This window comes from Callorhinchus milii, unplaced genomic scaffold (genome assembly GCF_018977255.1).
Source record: "Callorhinchus milii isolate IMCB2004 unplaced genomic scaffold, IMCB_Cmil_1.0 Scaffold15, whole genome shotgun sequence".
Lineage (NCBI taxonomy): Eukaryota > Metazoa > Chordata > Chondrichthyes > Chimaeriformes > Callorhinchidae > Callorhinchus > Callorhinchus milii.
Genome location: NW_024704756.1, coordinates 16,673,521 through 16,690,571, shown reverse-complemented (window position 1 = coordinate 16,690,571; position 17,051 = coordinate 16,673,521). Strand labels below are relative to the sequence as shown.

Here is a 17,051-nt window from a genome sequence, read left to right as displayed (position 1 = left end):
ATAAAGGGGCCCTTTAAACAGCCAATAAAACCAAGCAATGCATCACGGCAAAGCCAAACCACCTCCTGCTGAGCCACAGACAGTCTCAGGTTCCATTGCCTCCTTCCTCGCTCCCCCACAGCCTACGACCGTACAGACTATGTATAAGCCGTCGCTGCTAACTTTGCCAACAAAACCTGCTGTGAAACATTTCCGCACACTTCACTTCAGAAGTAACGATCGGGCTGCGGAAAGTGAAAGGGTCTTTGACCTCACTTGCACCCACCTTTTCCCTCCATGCCTCCCCCTCCCCCACCCACCCACCCCTTCCTCCGATACCTCATCTTCCCCTCCTCGCTCCCCCTCCCCCTCCCCCCTGCACCCCACAACCACCCCCACTTTGGGCGCTCAGTTGGCTGAGTCAGACACTTTGAGACGTCCTTCTGACATAATTTACACCTTGCCCTCCTCCCTCTCTGAATTCAAGCTCCATCTTGGGTGCAAACCCCTCATTATCCAGTGCCCTGGAACATCCTCCCGACACGAAATGCAATGAATGCCGAATGGATGTTTCCATCAGTTGGGAAAAGGCCATCGCCAACCCGAGTACTCCACAGTTGGACCCCAGGTCTCAGAGCAAATTTACCATCCACCCTCCAAAGCCCTGCCCAATGCACTGACTATTCCCCCCACCCCCCACCCCCACCCCACCATCACAGCAGGTTAAGAGCTGCTATTATTAGCATTGTTATTATTGTATTATTGCTGCTCTGGAAGCCAACATACAACCAAACCACAGGAATTGCTATGTAGGAAATAATTAGTTTCACTGTATACCAGGGTGATGAATTATAGAAGCTTCTTGCTGTGTGAATGTGTGTGCGGGGGGGGGGGGGGGGGGCTTTGATAACGTTGTTCTCTTCCTTTCTGAGTTAAATAAATAACATAAATCCACTGTCTCTTGTGCTGTGGGCATTATTACTACCACTAATAATCCTTTCATTTGATATAACGCCTTATTACGTCATTTTGAGACGTCTCAAAGCGCTTCACAGAATGTGCTGTAAAGTGTAGTGACGGTATTTTGTGGATGAAACGTGACAGCCAATCGCGCACAGCGGTGTCCCACAACAATCGTGGATCGAGTGACCAAATTATTATTATTATTTGTTTTTTGAAGGGCTTATTAACTTCGGAAAGTGATCTGCCAATCCACTAATGACCAGGTTCCTACTTACTGACTAGGTTAGTCATCCGAGGCGTGTGGAGAAACGAAACTTGCCTAAGGCTTTGCTCTGCCTGGGAATCAAAACTGGCAATGCGAGTGCTCTAAGCACTACACAACTCCCTTACATCAAAGTGGTTAAGAGCTTTTGGTATTGAGGTGAATTTCCAGAGCGCCCACAATGTGAGAGCGAGAACTGAACGGGGGCCGTTATTCCAGCTGCAAAGACGGCAGCAGTTGTTCCCAACGAGGCCGACCACACGAGCCATATCCTGTCACACACGAAAGAGAACACTGAGCTCCGAGCAGATAAACATCTCACATCTTATAGAGGAAACTCTACACCTCACTGTCCTACAGACAGCCGCCAATCATCCCCTGGAGCACACACACACAGACACCACACACACACACACACTTGATGCAGCACCTTCACACATCAGGAAGATGTCACCAAGTGCTTCACAGGATTTACTGTAAAGCCCAGTGACTGTGTGTTTTGCAGGCCAGGGCGGCAGCCAAGTTATGGACAGCAACGTCCCCACAAACAGACGTGAAGTGAGCGACCGATTGTATCCCGGGGTTTGTCAGCCAGGACAGCCAGGAGAGAGAAACTCCCTTATCCTTTCGAGCGGGACCTGAGGAGAGGTCCTGACGGGGAGCTCGGTTTAACATCTCATCCAAGGGGCAGCGCTTCTGACAATGGAATGTCCCCCCCAGCAGCCCCCACCCACCCCCAGCGCTGTGTGTCTTGCACCCGCAACCTCCTGACTCCGAGGCGAGCGTGCAAACAACTGACCTGAGTTCAGAACCAGAGGACCTTCAGGTCAAAAACAAAGCCGCACTCTCTCGTTTTTAGGTCGTGTCCTACTTTGTTCAGAGAACAGGAAACCTCATAAAAGACTGCACAATATTTTCTGCGGATTTGCTAGATTCTCATCACGGTTTGGGTGAACAGCCAATCTCCCCCCCACCCCAACCCCCCCCCCCCCCCCACCCCCCCCAATTCCTGTGGTTGGCTTCACGTCTGAATTTATTTCAAACAGGAGACACCATCAACCAACCGTCAACCCTAAACATCACCAAGCACCAAACTGACCCATTAGGATCTGCCACTAACCAACCCTTTGTGACCTGACTCTGGAACATCTGGATTCCCATGAGTGGTTGAATGCTCTGGGACTTCCCGTACCTGGTGTGATGTTTTGGAACGTCACAGGCTACAAGGAGCCATTTTGTGCAGAAGTCCACACCCCCTGCCATCATAAACTCTCCCCATTAGACATTCCCCCCTCCCCTCGCTGCAGGCAGTGGGTTTGACTGACTGAAAACATTTGAGGAAATGCCAGGAAACCATTTGGAAATATATTTATTTGTATATTTATTTATTTATTTATTTATTCATTCATTCATTCGGCGCATTTCCCTGAAGCGAAGACGTAATCTCTCACTGTGAGGGACATCAGCACAGCGCACAGAAAGCAGGTTGCGGACATTCGTTGCACTGTCCCTTTAAGAGGCCTCAAGGTGGTTTTAAAACCCAGCGAGCGGCTCGTCCACCTTGTCCCGAAGGAACAGACGAGGAGTGTAGCTGGGTGGTGGGGGGGGGGTTGGCGTGGGTGGGTGGGTGGGTGGGTGGTGGGGGAGAACACGGATCAATCCACTTACTGGACCTCTTGAGTTTCCTGGCAGAGAAAACACACCGAGAGAAAAAAGACATCAGAATTTTCCTTTCCTCTTCCCTCTTGTGTCGGAGGCTCCTCCTGTTTGACTGCTGTTCTTCTCCCAGTTATCCTGGGTGACGTTCCCTCCTCCCACTCTTTCTTTCCAATTCAAATGAATTGCCTGCCTTCACCCCCCCCCCCACCCCCCACCCCACTCCCCCTACAAGGTTCTCTTCATTTTATCTCATTCTAATAAAAGTTTCTTTCACACAAACATAAGACTAAATATAACCATTTGTTATCACCTCAGGAGGACGTCTCGAAGCTCACGTGGTCGTGATTGTACTTTGTAGGCAAATTTTACAACCAATTTTGCACACAGCAATATCCCGCAAACAGCCACGAAGTGAGTGACTAGTTTTATTTGGGGGAATTGTCAGCCAGGAAACCGGCAGTGAGAGAGAAACTCACTTCTCTTTTTGAATAGCGCTGCAAAATCTTTACCATCCACTTTCACCGTCCGCAGCACAGACAGGAGCTCACCTGACGGACGGGTGACCCTGACAATTCAGTGCTTCCCCGAGCACTGCACTGTCGCGTCAGCCGAGACTGTGAGCTTGAAGTCCTGACGTGGGGCTCAAACCCACAACTGTTGCCTCAGAGAGTGCTGCAACTGAGCCAGACCGCCACATGAAAGCTCCTGTGTGACTGCAAGGTGCTGCTGCATTTGTTGGCTACAGATCGCAATCACTAAACTTGACACCAGTTAAGGGTGTGAACCCCTTTTTATTGTGACCCATCCTGACTCCACATGTCCTGGATCAAAGGCTTAGTATTGTCCTGTGTTATTGTATAATGAATGATTGCCCTGTATTATTAGATAATAACAGTTTCTTATTGTATGTACCTTGATGGTCCCGTTGGTTTGATTGATTTTCTCGATCAGGGGCACAATTGTTTGTTCAGGAGCAGGTCCCGACGTCCGAAAGATTGACTGTAACCTGAGAGACACGTTCGATTGGAAATGGTGCAACAATTTTTCAACCTTACGACAAGACAAACGAAGGCCCTTTCCACCCGAGTCCAAGGGCCAGGATTTATATTAAATAATAATAATAATCCTCGCATTTGACATAGCGCCTTATCACATCTTTGGGACCTCTTAAAGCGCTTCACGGAGTATATCTTAAAGTGAATTAACTGTATATTTTGTGGGCGGAGCACGGCAGCCAATTGCGCACAGCAGCGTCCCCACAAACAGTTGTGGATTGAGTGACCACATCTTTTTAATTTTAGGTAAGGAGCACAAACAGAGAGCTGTAGCTCAGTGGTTAGAGCACTCACTTTGCAAGTGAGAGACCTGGGTTCGATTCCCGGCAGGGGGTGAAACCTTGGGCAAGTTTCCTTACTCCACACACAGCCTGATAATAATCCCTCAAGAAAAACAATAATAAATTGGTCATTTCAATCCACGACTGTTTGTGGGACATTGCTGTGCGCAATTGGCTGCCGCGTTCGCCCACAAACATACAGTCACTTCACTTTACAGTCTATTCTGTGAAGCGCTTTGAGACGTTGAGAAGATGTGAAAAGCTCTATATCAAATGCAAGGATTATTATTATTATTAATGCCGAGCCGGGGGAGAGAGGGAGGTGACCGAAGGCACGGTCGAGGAGGAAGGTTTCCAGGCGCAATCTGAAGATGGGGGAAGGAAGGGGCAAGACGGAGGGATAGAGGAAGAGTGTTCCAGAGTTTCAGGGCTTAGTGGCTGAAACACTGGGTGGGGGGGGGGGTGTCATGTCTGTCTCTGACCTAATCGATGCAAAGTTCCTCAATCAGCCTCTTTCTGAGCCTAAAGCAAGACCAAGTTTACCTTTTATTCTGTAACCGGCACAGAATAATCAGCAATAACACCACAACAGCCAGGATCGAGATCAGGATCCAGAAATAGAAATTCTTCTCCTCGGGCTCTGTAAGACAATAATAATATTATAATATAATAATCCTTGCATTTGATATAGCACATTATCTTGTTGTTGAGACGTCTCAAAGCGTTTCACAGAATATACTGTAACGTTTAGTGACTGTATATTTTGTGGGCAAAAGGCAGCAGCCAATTGCACACAGCAGCGTCCCACAAACAGTTGTGGATTGAGTGACCACGTTATTATTTATTTGTTCTTTTGAAGGGATTATTATCCCCAGAAAGCAATCCGCCAATCGTCTAACAACTGGGTTCTTACTTACTGCTGGTAAACAGAGGCGTGTGGAGTAAGGAAACTTGCCCAATGCTTTGCTCTGCCCGGGAATTAAACCCAGGTCTCTCTTGTTTGTGAGGTGAGAACTCTAACCACTAACCTACAGGACTATTTATTAAAGATGTTGCTCAACAAGGAGTCCGGGTTGTGGGAACACAGGGGGCAATCTCTTCCACATTAACTGGAGGCGTGTAACTGCACTGCTCCGTGACACGATCTGGTCCCGGAGTCAGGAATTGTAACGGATTTCTGATTAAGGAACTAGTAAGTGAACGCATTAGATCCCAGTGTCAAAGTGACTCCGTGGGGAGTCAGATACTGGTGAACAGGGGGATGAGGGGGGAATTTACCTGTGATGATTTCTCCCCAGTAAATGTGCGAGCTCCATTTACTCCACAGGTGACTCAGGCCACAAAAATCGTTGATTTTGCTTCTCACGCAAAACACGTAGAGGTCGTCTGGGTTCACGCTCGGCAACGTGAATTTTGTTTGTTCGTTGCAATATTCTGTCTGTGGATAAGAAACAAGAATGTGGGTCAGCCTGGCTCCATCGTGAATTGAGTCACATTTTTGGGGGGAGGAATTATTACCCCCAGAAAGTGATCCACCAATTGACTAACAGCCGGGTTCCTACTTACTGCTGGGAAAACAGGGGCGTGTGGAGTAAGGAAACATTTGCCCTGCCCCGGGAATCAAACCCGGGTCCTCTCACGTGCGAGACGAGCTTCCACTTGTTGTTAATGGTGGAGTATTGGCTGGGATCACTCTAACACTCATACGTGCAGGAAAGCAAGAGTAAATTGGCTCGCGGTACCTGCCAGTCTTTGTCCTTGTTGCTCCTGTATTTGATCTCGTACTGTAGACAGCGTGGGATCATGGGCGCCTCCCAGGTCAGGGAGATGCTGCTGTTGGCCATGGCGTTGACGGTCAGGTTGGCCGGAGGATTGGGTTTCACTGAAAAAACATAACCTGAACGTTCCATAAACTGAATTTAACCCAAGTCTCCGCGAGCTCGAGATTCAGAGAAAGCAACGAAACTCCAGGCAGTTTCCTACAAGCCTCACATCGTCCAGGAGAAAGTTGCCGCAATACCATTTATATACATAACGTGGCATTCGCACGTTTGTTACACCTTTTGTAACCAGTCAGAATGTCTCAAAGTGCTTGGCACCACACGCAGAATAAGCCAATCCACCCAATGCCCACAGAGCACCATGAGGTGAATAACCTTTTAATCTGGAAGATTGTGGCCAGTGCAGAGCTGGCGAGGGGGGTGGGAGGGGGAGGGCTGTGTAGTCGGGCGTACGATCCTACAGATGAGGACATTAAACTCAGGTCCCATCTATCTCCTCTTTAACTGCACATCAAAGTTCCCACAGCACCACCACAAAAGCAAAGGCAGGTCCTCCCCACTTGTGTGGCCAACAATCCCCCAGGTCAACGCAGCATTCGCCTCGCGTGATCTCACGGATGCGAAATTGCCGCCTACCAACAAACCCAGTCACTGCACCTGACGTTAATCTCCTGCAAAGCGCTGCGAGCGATGGTCAAAAGGTGCTGTTAAAGGCCTTTCTTGTCCCCCGTACCTTGGTCCTGCAGCTGGAAGGTTTGGTTGGGGGGGAACACGCTCTCCGAGCCATTGATCCCAATCCGGTGCACGTGAAAATTCACAAACTCCCGGATCTTGTCCTTTGTGAACTTGCAGCCAATGTTGTAGCCGTCCTGCTGGATGTAGGAGCCACATTCCTCAGCTGGTTCTGATGTGTACCTGGGAGAGAAGGTGTGCAACAGTTACTATTCCAACAACAACAACAGGTTCCATTTCTACAGCACCTTTCACGTCGGATGATGTCTCAAGGTGCTGGACAGTTAAGGGTTTGCAGAGGGGTGAGAATCAAGAGGGTTGGAAGGCAGGGAGAGCAGGGGTGGGAGTGTGACACGGTTAAAGAGATAGGTCTTGAGACAGGCCTTGAAAAAGGCAAGGGAGGAGGCGAGGCGGAGAGATTCGGGGATGGAGTTCCAGAGGTGGGGGCAGATAAATCAATGGTGGGGTGGGCAGGATGGGGGACATGGAGCAAACCAATGTCTGCTGAATGGAGGAAGCAGAAAGGTTGATTATGGTGTTGAAGTCGCAGAGCTAGAGAGGAGTAGGATCAGGGGGACTATTCAATTCTCATTCCCTTTTTTTAAAACACCTTGAGACAAACATATATATATATATATATAAATAAAAACTCTCTAACTCCCTGGAGTAGATTACAGCTGAAGACTTGGACAATGTCGAAATCTCTCTCACAGACTCGACCATTAGTTCCCTGCATACTTGGGACAGGGTCTCACATCAGGGCTTTTACACCCAGGCAAAGCTCTAGAACATTCTCTTTTCTCTCTCCCCCACCCCAGCACTCAGCACACTGTCCTACAATATCCTACAAACAGCCATGGAGTGAGTGACCACTTTTATTTGGGGGATTGTTGGCCAGGACACCGGGAGAGAGAGAGAGAGAGAAAAACTCCCTTCTCTTTTCGAATAGCCCCGCGGGATCTTTAACATCTTCCCGAACAGGCAGACGGGACCTCGATTGAATGTCTCATCCTCCGACAACGCAGCACACCCCAGCGCTGCATTGGAGGGTCAGCTTAGACTGTGCGAGGTCAAGTCCTGACGTGGGATTCGAAGCCACAAGCTTGTGACTCAGAGACGAGCGGCTACCACTGGGCCAAGCCGACACACATGGGACAAACCTACAGGAAGCAGGAAAACCTGATTTGAGAAGTTCTGCTCTCGGGGAGATTCCGACTCAGTGTCAAAGCCACACTCACCAGTAGTACATGGTGTAGTTCACATTGCCATCAGCCAGACTCCACGTGCACTCCAAAACCTCACCATTGTAGTAAATACACTCCACAGCTGTAGGGATCGCAAACACAGAGCTTAGCCATCAGGAGCTCACATCACCATCATCAACATTATAATAATAATCTTGCATTTGACACTGCACCTTGAGGGATCCTGTAGCTCAGCGGTTAGAGCACTCGCCTCGCAAGTGAGACACTTGAGGTCGATTCACAGTCAGGGCGAAACCTCGGGCAAGTTTCCTCACTCCACAACCCTGATAATAATCCCTCAAGAAAAAAAACCACTGATAAAAAAAANTTGGTCACTTCAATCCACGGCTGTTTGTGGGGACGCTGCTGTGCACAATTGGCTGCCGCGTTTCACCCACAAATGTACAGTCAATTCAATTCACCGTCTATTCTGTGAAGAGCTTTGAGACGTCTCGAAGATGTGACAAGCGCTTGATCAAATGCGAGGATTATTCTTGTTATTATTATCACGTCTTCGAAACGTCTCAAAAGCCCTTCACAGGATATACTATGAAGTGAACTGAATGTATGTTTTGTGGCCAAAATGGGGCAGCCAAACAGTCGTGGATTGAAGCGGTTTAGAATCTAGAACTGTCGCGAATGCGACGTATATCCAAACACGGCACTGAGTTAGGAAAGTCATCAGGGATTTGGGAGTCACAGGTACACGCAGACAGGACAGTAATCTGTAACAAGCAGATACTATCATCAAAAAAACAACTAGATTGTACGTGTAGTATTATTGATTACGATGTAAGAAATAAGGAACGAGAGAAAACTAGGAAATATGTTGACCTGCAAATTGAATGCGGACGTTATAATAATAAAAATAATAACAATAACCTTAAAATATGAAGGCCGTGTATAAAAGACAGTTACTATACTAATCGGTGCTGCTGGGACTGTGAATAAGACTATTCGGAAAAGGCTCAACAAGATAACTGGTGAACAAAACATCAACATGCTGCCAAAAATAGTTACTGCAGGAAGTTCAAACATACTGAGAAAATGACATCCGTCCCTCTGTAACATGGCAGTGCTATTGGTCTGGTTGACCATCACTGAAACTACCTTTACAGAATGATTTAACCTGTAATAACACAACAACAACTTGCTTTTATACAGCGCCTTTCACCCCGGGCAGCGTCTTGGAGGGCTTAACAGTGGCAGACGGAGCCTGACACCGAGCCGGGGGTGGGGGGGTGGGGGGGGGGGGGGGGCCGGAGGGAGGGAGGGAGGGAGGAGGTGACCATAGGTATGATCTGAAAATGGGGGAAGGAACGGGCAAGGTGGAAGGGGATTGAGGGAGAGAGTTCCCAAGTTTCGGGGCGTAAGTGGCTGGAGGCCACCGATGGTGGAGTGGAGGGGAGGGGACGAGGGATGGACAGGAGCCTGGAGTTGGCTGAGCAGAGGCGGCAGGTGGTGGGTTGGGGGCTAAGCAGGTGGGAGAGGTAGGGAGGTGCCAGGGCATGGAGTGTGAGGATCTACAATTGATAATAATAATAGTACTGTATTTGCATTTGCAGCAGCTGAACCCCTGGGTTCGCCTCCAGGAGTATATGTTATTCTATACAGAAAGCCCACACACTCCTCCCGCCCCTCTGTCCTGAACCAACAGGTTTCACTGGTTACACCCAGAGCCTCGGAGCTTCCCTTGGGCCAAAGAAAGGAAAACAACAGTGACGGAAAGCTTCTAGAAATTTCCAGCACTTTGCCTTCCATTCCCCGTCGGAAGTCAAGTTTCTGAGAATTCTCAGACCGGGCGAGAGAGAGAGAGCGAGCGAGAGAGAGTGAGAGTGAGAGAGAGAGAGCGAGAGAGAGTGAGAGAGCGAGAGAGAGAGCGAGAGAGAGTGAGAGAGAGCGAGAGTGACAGCGAGAGAGAGCGAGAGAGAGTGAGCGAGAGTGAGCGAGCGAGAGTGAGCGAGAGTGAGAGTGAGCGAGAGCGAGAGAGCGAGAGTGAGAGAGAGAGAGTGAGACGTCCTCCCGACGTGAAAGGCGCTCTATAAATGTAATTTTGTTGTTGTTGAGACAGTGCGAGTGAGAGAGAGACAGAGAGAGAAAGAGAGTGAGACTGTGAGAAACAGAGAGCTAATGAGAAAGAGAGTGAGAGAGAGAAACAGAGCGAGAAAGAGAGGGAGAGAGAGAAGAAAAGCAGCAAAAAAAAAAGAAGAACCAAATTTTTTTCCCCCAACGACGAGAAAAAATCCCCCGTCAGAAAGGGAAGCGCGAAGCGGTTACTCACAGTCGGGCCGTGTGTTGATCTCTGCGGATTGTGCGGTCAACAACCAGATGAGGACACACAGCTGCAGGAAGCTCTGTCCTCCCGCTGAGCGCTCGCCAACCATTCCCGACCCCCTGAACCAAACCCGGCCTCTCTCTGCTCTGCTGCAAACACAGACGGCGCTGGAAACACACAGCAGGTCAAGCAGCGTCCATGGAGAAGAGGGAAAAAGAGAGAGAGAGAGAGCGAGCGAGAGAGAGAGAGAGAGGATTGTGGTTTTCCTCTTGCGGTGTTCGAAAGGGAGAGAGAGAGAGAGAGAAAGAGAACAAAAATATCGTTGGACTCTCTCTCTGCTTTACCGGCTGGTGGTGTTTGAGAGAGGAGCTCCTCCCATCTCGCTGTTACACATCGCTCTCTCTCTCTCTCTCTCTCACTCCCTCTCTCTCTAGTTCTCAAGTTCCCTATTCTCCTGCGTTCCCGATCGAGGTTCCGTTACGCTTTCCACAGAGAGCGAGAGAGCGTGCGCCGCGCGCGCGCGAGAGAGAGAGAGAGAGAGAGGGAGGGAGAAGAGAGAGAGAGAGAGAGGATTGGGTTTTCCTTCCGTGTGTTCGAAGGAGAGAGAAAGAAAGAGAGTGCAAAAAAAATCACTGGACTTTGCTTCCCGTTCGGCCGCCGGGTCCCACCCTATTGCTGGAATGTTTTGTCATCTGATCCCAGAACCGTCGGCTCCAGCTCCATGTTTTCCCTGAATTCTTCCCGAAGGGGGAAAACCCCCCCTCGCTCCGCGCCCCCCCCCCCCCCCCCCCTCCCCCCTCGCCCGCTGGCGCAAGGAACCAGGGAGGACGACTGTAAATAACAATATAATAACGATAATACTCCTCGCGCTCGACCCGGCGCCTCATCACGTCTTGGAGACGTCTCAAAGCACTTCACAGGATACACTGTAAAGTGGAGTGACTGCGTGTGTTTTGTTTGTGGGTGTAACAGGGCAGCCGGTGCGCGTGTGCTTGGCGCGCGCTCGTGTGTGGTGGGTATGCGAGTGGCGTGTCCGTGCGTGCGCGGGCGCGCGGGCGTGTGTAGAACGCCCGGGTGCGCGTTTACTCTGAGCTTAACCGCCCCCGAAGGTGATTGTTGTCTGCGACACCGATGACCTCACGAAGCCGTTGAGGTCACAAACGTCGTGATGGCGGCTCGAAACAGGAGGCCTGAGCCCCTGAGAGCCGCCAAGGAGAGAAAAGTCCGGCACAGAGGCAAAACCTGCCGCCACAACATGTTCATCTATGTCTGGTACGGAGGTGAGCTCACCTCACCTCGCGGGGTCCGGGGACATCAGTCACTGCAGCCAAAACGCCAACAGCCAAACCCGACCAAACCTCTCCACCGGCTGAACGGTCATCGAAGGTCACGGCCTCAGAACAAGCGCTTCCAAACGTTACGTGGGTTTAAAACAAAATCTACGCGAGAGAACTCACCGACCTGCCCACTGCCTGCGACCAGCGCCATTGTGGATATGAAAATAGTGTGTGTGTGTGTCTCTCTCCCCCTCTTTACCTCTGTGTGTGTGTGTGTGTGTGTCCCTCTCACTCTCTTCCCAACATAAATGCCTCACTTATCTCCTGGACGCCTTTCCTTCATTTGTTAACCACAATTCGGCACATTTGTATTTCCTCCTTTGTTTGTTTGTTTGTTTGTTCGTTCGTTCGTTCGTTCGTCTCTTTTCAACTGTGTGAAGTGCTTCGAGACGTCCTCCTGAGATGAAAGATGACCAAAAGTGCAGTCAAAGTAGCAAAGTAATTTGTGAGCTGAAGCTTCTTACTTCATTCATTAATTAACTAACCACTGGGTGCAATTGGCTGTCGGGTTTTGCCCACAAAATAAACAGTCAATCCACTTGATAGTATATTCTGTGAAGAGCTTTGAGACACCTCAATGACGTTATCAGGCGCTGTATTCAAATGTAAGGAATATTATTGTTATTATTACGAATTCACCGTTCCTGTGACTGTGAAGTCAGTGTGGATTCTCTTGTAATTACAGAGCACAAGTATTTTCTTGCTAACCCCAACTGTGGTCTGCTCGTATTCATGAATTACCTGAAGGACCAGTTGGGAATCAAACCTCCAGGTAACGGGTGAGGTTGGCCTGTGGGGTGGGGGATGGGGGGGGGAGGGGTACGGAGAGGGAGCGCAGAGGACTTTTCCGTCGGGAATAATTGTCTGTGAAATACCTGAAATTCACAGCTGAGCGCATTAAACCTCACTCCCTGTCTGCGCCGGTTCAGGTGGATGTTAAAGATCCCGCGGGGCTGTTGGAAAAGAGAAGCGAGTTTCTCTCTCTCTCTCTCTCTCTCTCTCTGTCCCGGTGTCCTGGCCAACCATCCCCCCAAATAAAATTAGTCGCTCATTCCATGGCTGCTTGTGGGACAGACATTGCTGCGCCACTTGGCTGCCACGTTTCACCCACAAAAATACACAGTCACTGCACTTTACACTCCTGTGAAGCGCTTTGAGACGTCCTGAAGACATGATAAACTCACAATGTGGGGCTTGAACTCACAACCTTCTGACTCGGTGGCAAAAGTGCTGTTATCTGAGTCAGGCTGACAACTAAATCTGACTCCACAAACAAACCAACGATTTGAAGATTGACTACCAGCTATTCTCTCTCTCTCTCTCTCTCTCTCTCTCTCTCCGTCTCTCCTCAGACACAGTCGACCTGTGCAACGAGTGGGGAAACCTCAAACTGCTTTTCCTCCTCAAAGATCAGTATGAAAACATCGGCAATATTTTTGAACTAAGAGAAAATTGTTACGCCTGCAGGATCCAACGTAAGTAAACAAGTAAAGAAGCTCTCTGGTCTCTGGGGCTCTCGCCCCATGATACCAATGGCGCTCGTGGGATATTTAACTTCCAGAACAAGGCACAGACAGGGACCTCAGGTTAACGTCTCATCTGAAGGCCGGCATCTCTGATATTGCAGAGCGCCCCCATCACTGCGCTGGAGGGGGCAGCTTAGACTATGTGCTTCCACGTCCTGCCCCATGTGAGGCTTGAAACAACGACCTTCTGACTCAGAAGCGCAGAGGACGCCTGACTGAGCCGGGCTGACGCACAATCATTATAAAAGTGAATATTGATTCTCTCTCCCTCTCCCTCTCTCCAGGGATCCCACCAGAGATGGCCTACAAAGCCTTCATACCCCTTATTGATGATGCAGCAGACAACATGCTGGGTATTGTATCTCCCACTGAGGGCACAGCTCACCCACACTCACACACTTGCACACACACTCACGCACTCACACGCACGCACACACCCACACGCACACACACGCACGCACGCACACACGTAGGGTCCGACTTCGTCTGACTAGGTCACAGCGGTCACAGCGGTATTTCTTAACGGGATTCCTTAATAGAAAACACAAGGAAAATCTACTCCGACCCCATCTGCGTCCGGAGAAAGAACCGCAGGGGAGACCTGACGAGGAGAAATCTTTTTACCCAGAGAGTTGTTACGGTTCTGGAATTGCACGACCTGAATGGATGGATTCGATGAGACGCTCTCCTCTCTCTGAGCCCCCACCACCTCCCCACACCCGCTGGTTTCAGGAGCCTTAAATGTTAACTGAGGGTCTAAACAGGGTCCATAACAGGGAGCCTAAGACCCCAATGCCAGGTAATTAGCTTCCAGAGTGGGATCCCACCAGCCTGAATATGACACCCCCACCTCTCTCCCTCTCTCCCCACCACCCGCCCCTTCCCCGATACAGTCACTGGCCCCGTTAATCCCGCGTTCCCTCTGATTTCCTGGCAGAGAACCTGCAGCAACAGTGCGAGGAACTCGAGCACATCCGTCAAGAGGAGGTCCTGGGGGAGGAACGGAAACAGCTGCTGGAGGCCACCATCTCCTCTACAGTACGAGCTTTACCTGACTCGGGGGAGTGGGCGTACAGGCAGATTATACACCCCTCCCCCACCTCCGCCACCCCCAATACTGCGCTGGGCTGGGTACCAGAGCACCAACAACAAATGGCATTTACATTACACGGCGCCTTTCACATCGGGAAGACGTCAAGGATTTCGACCCGAGCTGGTGGTTGAGATCAGGAGGGGTGGGGGTAGGAGGGTGACCAAAGGCGCAGTCGAAGGGGAGAGTCTCGAGACGGGCCTCGAAGGAGGCGAGGGAGGGGGAGAGGCAAAGGATGGAGTTCCAAAGGGTGGGCAGAAAGACTGAAGTCCCGCCCGCTGATGGTTGATGGGAAGGGGCGGGGGACACGGGACCGGCCAGAGTCCGCTGAGTGGAGGGAGCGGACAGGTTGGGCTGGGGTTCGCCGGGGTTGGGACCTTTGCTGGCTCAGCACATGGCATTTCAGATCGCACTTTCGGTCTTCAGCGACAACAACTTACATAATGCCCTTCACGCAGGAGAGCGACTCATTGCCAATCCCCCCCCCCCCAAACCCACCCACCACCATGCAGTACAGGTGCAGGTGACGCTGGAGGACGTCCTCCAGACCTTCACTGTCAATGGTGTGGCCTTTGAGGCCGTCCCTCCCAATGAGGAGTCGTAGGGTTTCTAAATGGTGCGACATCGCCCCCCAGTGGTGATCTCAGGATATACCTCAGACAATCAATGAGGAACACAAGAACAGGAAGAGAGGCCATTCAGCCACTGAGTCTGTTCCATCAGTATTACGCCACAGACCATCTTCCAATCCCGTTTCTCTGCTGCTCTCCATTGCTCCCAATACCCCCAATCTATCCATATAAGAACATCCGCCTCATTTCGTAACAACGTGATAAGGCGCAATATTAAATGTAAGGATTAATATGATTTTTATTATATAATAATCAATTGAATTTTGGAAAGGACATTGAGATCTTTTTCCGGTATGAAAGGCGACGTGTAAACACAACGCTAAGGGCGTGGAGGAATTTGTACGTGAGGGAATTAACCGAATGAAACTCGGTGACGTTGAGAGAATAGAGCTCCCACGTCTCTGATCCTCTTGTTTTATATATATTTCACCCGAACGATTTGAATTAGCAAACGAAGATGATAAGAAACTCCTCAAAGACACAGCAAGCATCTCCACAACCAGAGGAGGATCCTGCACTCCGCAAGGCAATAATCATCAAGTCCAAAATGGACGTGGGGAAACGGAGCAACAAATAGGAACCTCTCTGCGTTCAGAAAGCACTCAGGAAATTTCACCAAAGCATTGCGTTACCTCACCAATGAGGCAGCGGGGTGGAGGGGCGAAGTCAAGGGGTGAGGGGAGAAGGGGAATAAAAAATGTTTGACAACGGAGGCAGATTGCTCATTGCCCCTACATAAAGAAATATAAACCTTGCATTGAAACATTAACGTGATAATAATTTAAATGATAAAATAATTGTTGGTGGCTTTCGTTACCTGTTTTTTTTTGGTCAGCCGGGCGTCTGACATACGTGGAAACCCATCACCGTTGCTTAAGAGTCTCGAAACCAACTGAGAATTCCTCACATCCCACACACACATGGAAATCCCAGAGATAGATTGTTGGAATGGAATGCGCTCTCTCTCTCTCTCTCTCTCCCTGGAGGGACATTTCCTGTACACCTAATTGCAGACTGTGTTTGGCGCAGGTTGGCGAGAGCCAAGGCTGGGGGTGGGGGGAGCCTAGAGTGTGCGTTGGGGTAACTACTGGAGTCTCACCTGCTAACACATCACCTGAGTGTCAGAGTTTTTGCACACATTGCCACAGAGAGGGAACCAACAACTGGAGTGAGTTTGCAGGGATGGGGGTAAGGCCAGGACACTGGGACTCAGTTACGTAGAATTCCACAGAGCGTTACAGGAAGTTTGGTCCCAACTGGTCTGTGCCGGTGTTTATACTCCACACCCGAGCCTCCACCCCTCCTACTCCCCTCGCCTGTACCCTCCGCTATTCCCTTCACCCTCGCGGACGCATCAGGTTTCCGCTGACACAGTAAGAAGCAACTGTGGCGGGAGGAGGGAAGGCTTGGAATTCTGCAAGGATCGAGGAGATCTAACGAGCCGGAGGGTCATCGGCTCCCCAAGCGCTCCATGGTCCGGAGGCCCCGTGGTGCTCACGGCAGAATCCCCCGCAGGGTTTTCCGTCTGTGGACCCCATGGCCACCGTGTCCCGCTCGCTGCACGGCACCTCGGGACGGATTACTCGGTGGTGTTTTGTGACGCGTTGCCACGAGGGGGCGGCAGACAGAAGACAATCGCACATACATTTGGCCCCAGAAACACTGAACGCTGACTTGTTTTTCACGGCTTACGCAGCGCCGCTCAACCCGCGCGGACCCTCCCTCACAGCTCTCGGCTCACGCTAAGAGTTTGGGAGGGTTTTACCGCGGGACGCAAAGGCAGTCAGGTGGGAAGATGTTTGGAAGCCGCGACAGAGAGGGAGAGGGAGAGAGAGAGAGAGGGGTATAACAAAGGTCACTACACTTCAAAGTAACTCATTGCAAGAATGAGACACGTCGACCATTTTGATGTAACACGTCGTTGCAGCAAATGCACCTGTGCACACTCATCTCGTGCACTCTCCACTTCCATGTTCCACTCTGTCCATCTGTGTTGCCCCCCACCCCATCCCCCCCATGAGCCGTCCGTACACCCCTCCGTCGCGCACACCACTACGTGACGTTGAGAGTCACGCAGAGTCCCGTAGCATTGGGGTTGAGCGCGCTCGCCTCGCAAGCGAGAGGACCACGGTTTGATTCCCAGGGTAGGACGAAATCTTAGGTCGGCTTCCTCACTCCGCAGACCTCTGTTTACCCCACAGTAAGTAGGTAGTCAATTGGTGGATCGCTTTCCAG

The 17,051-nt window shown here is 50.4% G+C and overlaps 2 protein-coding genes across 4 annotated transcripts; one reads left to right on the top strand and one right to left on the bottom strand.

The window, feature by feature from the left end:
* Positions 1 to 2,813: 2,813 nt before the first annotated feature.
* LOC103179046 (cytokine receptor common subunit gamma) lies at positions 2,814 to 11,561 on the bottom strand. Its single transcript, XM_042340803.1, has 9 exons — positions 11,522 to 11,561; positions 10,238 to 10,398; positions 7,951 to 8,038; positions 6,714 to 6,895; positions 5,942 to 6,081; positions 5,478 to 5,637; positions 4,743 to 4,839; positions 3,776 to 3,869; positions 2,814 to 2,889 (listed from the first exon to the last, which is right to left on the bottom strand). The coding sequence occupies exons 2-9, from the start codon at positions 10,338 to 10,340 to the stop codon at positions 2,869 to 2,871; spliced, it is 885 nt and encodes a 294-aa protein (XP_042196737.1). The 5' UTR covers positions 10,341 to 10,398; positions 11,522 to 11,561; the 3' UTR covers positions 2,814 to 2,868.
* Positions 11,032 to 15,588, top strand: LOC103179065 (uncharacterized protein CXorf65 homolog). Of its 3 annotated transcripts, none has more exons than XM_007894148.2 (6): positions 11,032 to 11,064; positions 12,254 to 12,340; positions 12,921 to 13,043; positions 13,379 to 13,447; positions 14,032 to 14,132; positions 15,265 to 15,588. In XM_007894148.2, the coding sequence occupies exons 2-6, from the start codon at positions 12,301 to 12,303 to the stop codon at positions 15,391 to 15,393; spliced, it is 462 nt and encodes a 153-aa protein (XP_007892339.1). In that variant the 5' UTR covers positions 11,032 to 11,064; positions 12,254 to 12,300; the 3' UTR covers positions 15,394 to 15,588. The 3 variants fall into 3 exon arrangements, with proteins under 3 accessions (XP_007892339.1, XP_007892347.1, XP_042196738.1); XM_007894156.2 differs by lacking the exon at positions 11,032 to 11,064 and adding an exon at positions 12,146 to 12,173; XM_042340804.1 differs by lacking the exon at positions 11,032 to 11,064 and having other exon boundaries at positions 12,176 to 12,340.
* The last annotated feature ends 1,463 nt before the right edge of the window (positions 15,589 to 17,051 follow it).

Excerpts from the sequence above, each read along its gene's own strand:
- LOC103179065 (XM_007894148.2), top strand. The coding sequence starts at position 12,301 with ATGAATTACCTGAAGGACCAGTTGGGAATCAAACCTCCAG. Across the intron at positions 12,341-12,920 it reads GTTGGGAATCAAACCTCCAG|ACACAGTCGACCTGTGCAAC; the intron begins GTAACGGGTGAG and ends GTCTCTCCTCAG. Across the intron at positions 13,044-13,378 it reads TTACGCCTGCAGGATCCAAC|GGATCCCACCAGAGATGGCC; the intron begins GTAAGTAAACAA and ends CCCTCTCTCCAG.
- LOC103179046 (XM_042340803.1), bottom strand. The coding sequence starts at position 10,340 with ATGGTTGGCGAGCGCTCAGCGGGAGGACAGAGCTTCCTGCAGCTGTGT. Across the intron at positions 8,039-10,237 it reads GATCAACACACGGCCCGACT|CTGTGGAGTGTATTTACTAC; the intron begins GTGAGTAACCGC and ends CGATCCCTACAG. Across the intron at positions 5,638-5,941 it reads ACAAGGACAAAGACTGGCAG|ACAGAATATTGCAACGAACA; the intron begins GTACCGCGAGCC and ends TCTTATCCACAG.